The following is an 8380-nucleotide window of genomic DNA, read 5'->3' as shown; positions in this document are numbered from 1 at the left end:
TATGTTAAGAAGAGTGTTTTGACTGAATGAAGTGACACAGTTGCAGCACGAACCACAGCCCTTTTAAAGATGCACGATGCATGAGGAGGTACCTTGTTACCTTGATGAAACATGGGTGAGTCAGAATCATTCCATGAATACCTGCTGGAAAAGTTCCCTTAGGAAAATGTTCTTGGGTAATTACTCCGCATGCTGTCTCTCCTTTTGAATTTGTTCTGGTTTGAAGTCGGTCATTGTAACGTGCTATGCCCATTACCATTCACCTGTTACAGATAAAACAAAGTACAAAAACCAGGAAAGCGGGTATTGCGCTCTGGCTGAAAAACAACAATTTCCAGCACGGTATAAGCCTGACTCGTGGCGAACTCCTGCAGCTTGTGGTTTTTAACCGCACATGAATGTGGTCATACACTTTTGCATTTATCCACACATCATTGTCAATATAAACCGATAGAATTTGGATGAAAACAACAAAAGATTCAAGATAACAGACACTGAAAGGCTTGTGCATGAAGCAACAGACAAATCGCTCTTCAGCGTGGACACACTGTGTGCGGCACGCTGAAAAGCTTCAGGAAGAAGACTTTAATAGGGAAATGAAGATGGCTATAAGCCTTGAATCTGTAATCCTCAGTTTAGACTCAGATGGTTCGGACATAGACTCTGATAGCACTGAAGATATTACAATAAAAACTCTAGAACAAAGTTAAGTAATAATAGCGCCTAGTTTTAAAGACTCACGGCTGAAAAAATGTGCTTTTTAACATATCGATTGCATACATAGTATATGAGAACTTCCTAGATGTTATTGATTAGGAATTTGTAGCCTATGAAGTATTCCGACTATAACGTTCAACACATCGCCAAAAGAGAAGTTATGCTTTCCCCAGCGTGTTACATTCTCTTTTATGCGGTTGGACAAGTAAACCCATGTCACTTTCAAGGCACGAAATGGAAAATGTCTTAAAATGAATGGGAGGGTTACCTGTCGAGATATTGGTGGATTTCGACGTCACCGGTCAGCATACTGACGAGTTATTCACAGAAGATGGTTAATTGTTTGCTTTTTCAATGGATCATGAATGGAGACCTCAGTGTAATGTCGAACGAGTTGGTTTACATCCATAATGCCTACTGACACCCGAAAATATAACAATGATAATTTTTATGATAGTATTTTGCAGTAGTCTTTGTTACCAGTAATAACTTTTTACGCACAATGATTTTCATTGAACTACAGTCAAACACAACCACACACATGCATTATATACATGAAAAATGTTATGTGGTGTAGAAGCAGTTGTGAAGCAAACAATGATTTCGGTTTGAGTTCAAGTTAAATTCGTTGTGTATGACATTTTTACTCATAATACAGTGCAAATCGCAATAAATAGTAATTGTTGCCGCAATTTTCGATGATATTGTCCTTCGAAAAGTCATTTTGAGAAAAATGTCAGCTGTTCTCACCTACTCATTTCAGACAGACAATTGCTGTGTAGCATTGGACAATGCCAGAACGTGAAGTAAGATTTCTCTCATGTATATGATTGATCAAAATCAGTCTTAAAATGTATTATTCCCCTCATAGATATGAACGGATGTACCAAAAGCAAATGAAACTGACTTGTCTGCAGCAACATAGTTCGGCAGCACGGACTTCGTTTGCCCACACACTGACGCCATGTACGCGCAGACCTCATCCTCTCCACGTCTTCCTGTCGCTCCGCCACCGAGCGAGGTGGCGCTGTGGTTAGACACTGGACTCGCATTCGGGAGGACGACGGTTCAATCCCGCGTCCGGCCATCCTGTTTAGGTTTTCCGTGATTTCCCTAATTCGCTCCAGGCAAATGCCGGGATGGTTCCTTTCAAAGGGCACGGCCGACTTCCTTCCCCGTCCTTCCCTAATCCGATGAGACCAATGACCTCGCTGTCTGGTCTCCTTCCCCAAAACAACCAACCAACCAACCAACCAACCAACCTGTCGCTCCGCCTCGATGCGCAGAAGCGCCGCTCTATGTGACGCAGGCTATACCACAGGTCCCAAGCAAGCGCAGGAGAATGTCTCCTATAGCGTAACACTCCTCCCATCAGCCTGCGCCTGTGGCGCGCTAAACGTTTCGAGCCACCGTTCACCTCGACGACGGAGTTTGTTGAGACGAACATCGACCTAGCGAAGCAAAACTATGATTGACCCTAACAGCCGACATGTTTCCATTGATCGATAGTCGAATACCAATGGTCCAGTGCCAGCTGCAGTCTTAACTGACCATGTCTTTGGGACAGCATGTAAGCACGTACGGGTGGACTTCTGCAGAGCTCCATGTTTAACAATGTACCACGAACGGCGTGCTCAGAAACACTTGTGTGTGCACCAGCATTGTGCTCTTTCGGCAGAGATGTCACAGACCAACATGTATCCTATTTTGCAGAACTGACAGGCCTTCGAACCCCACATTCTGTGAAGAGTCGTTGACGTCCAGCCATTTAGCGCCTAATGTGAGTTTCACTGTCTTTCTACCTCGTTTCGTGGACGCTCACGACCGTAGCAAATGAACATTCGACCAGCTTCGCCGTTTTCGAGATACTCGTTCACAGGTTCTGCATAATAATTCCTTTTTGTCAAAGTCCCTTACCTCATTGGAATTCTCCTTTTCCATCCCATATTTTCGCTAGGATGATCCTCGTATGTGTCTGCTCCGCTTACATACTTTTGTTACCACGTCTCGTGCCTGCAACACCACCAGGCGGCATCCAACGTCGCAGTGGGCAGTGTTTCTGCTTATCAGGGTCTACTGAGTCGGTGATCGCTGAAGTATTAACTCATTACGACGTGGGGCAAATTAAAGTGACCCAAACGAGTGGATGCCTTTGGACACAAATGTATGCATATAACCACACCCCGTGACGCAGACACCACATGTACACCCATCACGTGATCCACACCGGTTCAGGACTGTGGTTTTGTGAGTGGAGCAGTGCGAAGTGGACGATGGTACTCACAATGGAACTGCAGGTGTTCATTGTGGAACGTTATGTGACAACGAAGTCGTGGAAACGGTGTGCTCAGTTGTTTGCTGGGAAGTTTAATGTTGTCAAAGTGCCATCAATGGGGGCCATGCAATGTTTAGTCCGAAAATGGCGTCAGACAGGATCTGCTTTGAAAAAGTCAAAGAAATTCCGAAACGTGCCCACACACAAGAAAATATGGCTGCAAATCACCAGAAAATGCTTCGGAGTCATACCATAACAACCCACTTGGCCCGCAGTCTGGTCGCGGCCCTAAATGGTTCGAATGGCTTCTGAGCACTATGGGACTCCGCTTCTGAGATCATCAGTCCCCTAGACTTAGAACTACTTAAACCTAACGAACCTAAGGACATCACACACATCCATGCCCGAGGCAGGATTCGAACCTGCGACCGTAGCGGTCTCGCGGCTCCAGACTGTAGTGCCTAGAACCGCACGGCCTTTCCGGCCGGCGGTCGCGGTCCTAACTGGCCACCCAGGTCACATGATCTGTTAGTGTGTGATTAAATTGAGTGGCGAACCCTCAAATGTAAGGTGTATGGCATCATGGCATTCAAGAACTTGAGCAGAACATTTCGGATGAGATCGCAGCAATTCCAGCAGTCCAGCTTCGATACACCTTCAGCAACTTGCTGACCAGGGACCAGACGTGCCAAGAGATGAATGCTGGTCACTTTCAACATCTAGTATCATCTACAGTATTTCCTTTCCTCTGCTGTGTTTCTTTAAAGCCTGGAGCTCTGTTCTCAAAGCCACTTTTATTTGCCCCACTCTGTACTTTCACAAGCTTCAGCTTGTCAAGACATTCCGCCTACTACTGTAGTCGAATTGAATAGTAGTGTTACCAAAAAGAACCTGTGTATCAAACGGAAACTTACCTGTCTATAGTTTTATTCATTTAACGGAGAAATCGAGACTATCAAGTCTTGTGGCATATTTCGTGTGTAAGCTTCGATTTATAACTACAATATTTACCCTACACTTATGAGGAAGAAATAGTACTATTGCACTTCAGGTGCAGTGAAGAAAACGACATTAACAGGTCCACATGTAATCTTTGTCGAGCGTGGACCAGCCATTCGAAGTGGTTTAATAAACAGAACCGCAATTGTAAAAAGTTAGTAGATTTAGCTGCCTGTAAAGATAACAAATCTCTTATAGTAATTGTTGGCTGCCTTTAATACAATTAGGTGCCCTGGCTCCCGCACGAACTGAGCTCACTTCGAGAGGTGTTGCTGCGACCCCCTCCCTGTCTCAGATACCGCCCTACACGCACACACAGTTTTTTAGTAGAGCACATGATCATTCAGGTTTACAGTATTGTCCAAATAATTCTTTTCTATATTCTCTGAATTTAGCCCGAATTGCATCAAACATTGACATTCCTTCAGTGAATTTAGCCACAGTTGATTTTAAGGCCGGTCGGGGTGGCCGCGCGGTTGTAGGCGCTACAGTCTGGTACTTTTTGCAGATGGTACTGGTGTTGTAATAAATCACATTAGGGAGAAAAGAACAGAAGAGGTTATTAATGACAATGACATTGTTTGGAGAATTAGTAAGTTGTTTTCAGAAAACGGACTGTCCCTAAAATAAAAAAAACACAGTATTCAGTTCTGTATAACAGTCGTACCAACAGTTGATGTAGCACACATGAACAGGAATCACTAAATAGGGTAACGCTCCAAAGTTCTGGGGCTACAGATTGGAAGGAGGATATTACTGAGCTTCTGAAGGAGGGGTGGAGGGGTGGAGGGGGTGGAGGGGGGAGGGGGGAGGGGGGAGGGGGGGAGGGGGGGTGCTGGGAGGGGGGAGGGGGGGGAGGGGGGAGAGGGAGAGTTGAAAGCTATATGAAAGGTTCAGAGAGTTATCTTTTATTGTACCTAGGAAACGGACATCAAGCTTTTATTTCTGGAGTTCCTGATTTCTGTATTAACATATTTAATACCTTAGTATTATCTTAATAACCATTTTAAAATTTCAACTGCAAATATGTATCTGACACATGTCAACAATCATACCGGGTCTGGCCATCAACTACAGAACAAACGTCTCACTTATTACACTGAACTATAAAATTACATACTAATAAATGAGAAAAATTAAATACTATTGAATGACAAGTACTATTAAAATACTCTAATATCTGACGAACGCTGTTGCTATGTCAAAGTTCTGCTAGACATCAGCATATACAAATACATTAACATCTTAAGACTATATTAATGTTACAGATTGTTTGCATTTTATGGGCCATCTTGCTGACATAACGCATCCTCTGCATCTTCACTGAAATCGTTTTCTTCCTGCAGAGACCTGTCATCGTCGTTGGAATCGTCATAGGCTTGTGCGCTCCGCGTTAGCTTGGCCCTGATGGCGGTGGGCGAACTGTCTGAGGTCGGTAGCAGTTCATACTTCCAGCGCTTCGACAAGGGGAGTTGCAGGCTGTCTGAGTTGCTCGCTTCAGATTCAGTACTGCAGCGAGCGTCGTCGTACTGCACAGCCTGCCACAAAAACTCCGCATGACGTCAGCATATAACCACATTAATGTTTCTAATAACCGACATGCCAAGGTGGATGACTGCAGCAAAAAATTAACTTATCCACCATAGATGAGTTATATAATAATCGAGAAGGTACCAAAACTAATTAAGTGAATTATTTATTTCCGAACAGACTGAAAGGAGTGCAAGGGGCATAGCAGTATGTTCCTGACCTTTGAGCCACGATTGCGTTTTCAAGATGAGTGCACTGATAGTATGGAGACATGCGAAGAAACACCAAAAGCTTCTTTTTGGTGTTATAAATTATCTTCAGTAAATTGTATATAATCCAATACACAATAGGGACCAACCGAATGAGGCAGCGCAGCTACCTCGTGTTTATAATTGAAGTGCAGCTATTCACAGAGGTCCAGCGTGGGCTGTAATTATGATATGACAGCGAAATTTGGTAGCTATTCTAACGAATTGATACGGAACCGATTTAAGCTGGAAAAAAAATTAATTCAATTTTAGCTACCATTAGCAAATTTTCCGCTGTTAATCCAAGATTGGAATAGAAATGTTTCCAGATGTGATGGATTAGGAATGGGATGTGGTCAGAAAAGGTATGACAAATGAGAAAGGCATAATACTGACATTCTAAACCGAAACTTACACCATTAGTTCAATATGAGCACCAGAGACGTCGGTAAGGTGCTGAAATTTCGGACTAATTTTTTTTCCAGCGAAAATCGGGTCCACATTAACGCATCAGAATAGCTACCAAAGTCTGCTGCCATACGGCAATTACAACCCACGAAAGACCTCTGTGAATAGGTGTACTTTCATTATAACAACCCTGCTATTTTATTCGGGTGGATGAAGGTGGCTCTGTTTGCCCATCCTGTCTTAGGTTTCTCTGGTTTTCCTAAACCATTTCAAGTAAATGCCGGGATGGTTCCTTCAGAAAGGTCACAGTCGACCACTTTTCATATACTAGAAAAACATCCTTATGCATTCTACATGTCTGTATATTTGAGATGTTTATTTTCATTGTATTGTATCGACAAAGCCTGTGCCATTGTGAGATGATACATTAATTATTTAATGTCATGCTTTCTGTACTCTATAAGGAGCCTGAATAGGTATGCGACGCGATCAGAGCCTCTAAGCATCGTAATATGGAATCACATATGCACTAAATATGAGTCTGGAAACACCTCTAAAAGCTGTATGTGCGCCTATGAAGCATTAACTTGAGTTACTGGAAGATTCGGGAAGACAAGTTCCCAACTAACCATATCCCAGACACGTCTGATGGGGCATATCACGAGAACGTTCAAGTTAGAGAAACAATGGTTCAAATGGTTCTGAGAACTATGGGACTTAACTTCTGTAGTCATCAGTCCCCTAGAACTTAGAACTACTTAAACCTAACTAACCTAAGGACATCACACACATTCATGTCCGAGGCAGGATTCGAACCTGTAACCTTAGCGGTCGAGCGGTTCCAGTCTGTAGCGCCTAGAACCGCTCAGCCACCACGGCCGGCGGAAACAATGGTAATCGTTGTTCAACGCAGTGGGCTTGTATATTCCTCTAAATATGTGGCTGAACGACGTCCTGCTGAAATATGTCATTTAACGTACCCCGAAAGAGGTGGTCATTTATGGCTCTAAATCATCTTGCTGCAGCAGATTCACTAAACACACGTCTTGTCATCGTAGCTATCTCCAGTGCCACCTTTTAGCTTTGTGTGCTATGTTGCTCAACACTGCACGTTTCCAGACTACCATACCATACATAGTCATCACGTTGTGACACGTTGCAGTCAGATAGGCACGAAAAATACTAGATTTTTCCATTCATCACGCCCGCACTAGGGACTTTGTGGTAGATAGACGACAGTGATCCATTCGCCAAGTCAACGGTGGAAAGACATCGAGCAGCGGCAAACTGGGACCGGGACCGCCTCCCCCTCCCCCCATAGCTCTCAGGGAAAAGAAAGAAAAAGGGTAGTCACGTCAGCAATCTTACATAATATTAAACATACTCTATATCCCAGGTCTACCCCCCCCCCCTTTCTCTCACAACCTATCCTCTGACACACACTATCTTAAGTGTGCCTTTCCTTCCTTTATTGGGTTATTCGAAATATTGTTGTCAAGCTGCCTATAAGGCGTATTGTAATTGTAGCGGAATCAAATTCCCCGAGGTAGCCTTCATAACGCAATCAACAATAGCCAAACACAGAACTTTATGAAGCGTTGTTTGATGTCATAGAACGCCAAGTACGGTACCGTGTGCACTGCACTATGTCTTTACGATCGATTTCACAGTATCTTTGTGGTCTTCATAACGAGAAGACATCCAAAAGTATGTTACGCCATTTCATAGTGCTGGAACGAAGTGTGGGCTGAGGAAGGGAGCTTGCTGAATTGGTTCGGTGTATTATGTTTATTTAACAACAGGAGTACGCTTTTGCCACGTCGAGACAGTCAGACTCGAAATGAGACTAATTGTGTGGGTTTCAGTAGTCTAACGCCGGAAGTAACGATAACTGGAAATTTTCAGGGCTGGCATGGCCTGGCGGCAGTCAGCAGCTGTGTTGTAAATAGTAAACAGTTCATCCAAAGTCGTCAGCTGATCCAGTTTCTAAGTAATTCGGACTTTGAGAAGAAGGATGCATACCTCTAGTACGGGAAGGTGGCACAGCAGTCAGCTATATGCCCTCTGGTGAGTTCTCCAGTAGTCTTATCTCTTCCGTTTCAGGTATAGTATATTTCACAGGTTTTCTCAAATCACAATACTGATCAGATTTACTCCGCAAATTTAAAAAACCCTCCGACAGCAGGACGTGCACTGAAATGTT

The 8380-nt window shown here is 43.7% G+C and overlaps 1 protein-coding gene across 1 annotated transcript in view; it reads right to left on the bottom strand.

The window, feature by feature from the left end:
• Positions 1-5271: 5271 nt before the first annotated feature.
• The window catches only part of LOC124722575 (trichohyalin-like), a 156597-nt gene continuing 153488 nt past the window's right edge, over positions 5272-8380 (bottom strand). The window contains exon 5 of the mRNA XM_047247714.1: positions 5272-5529. Coding sequence (XP_047103670.1) covers positions 5272-5529 — 258 coding nt within the window. The remainder of the gene's footprint in view (positions 5530-8380) is intronic.

Source organism: Schistocerca piceifrons, chromosome X (genome assembly GCF_021461385.2).
Source record: "Schistocerca piceifrons isolate TAMUIC-IGC-003096 chromosome X, iqSchPice1.1, whole genome shotgun sequence".
Classification (NCBI taxonomy): domain Eukaryota; kingdom Metazoa; phylum Arthropoda; class Insecta; order Orthoptera; family Acrididae; genus Schistocerca; species Schistocerca piceifrons.
Note: the sequence above shows the minus strand (reverse complement) of the source record. Positions and strands in the feature narration are given on the sequence as shown.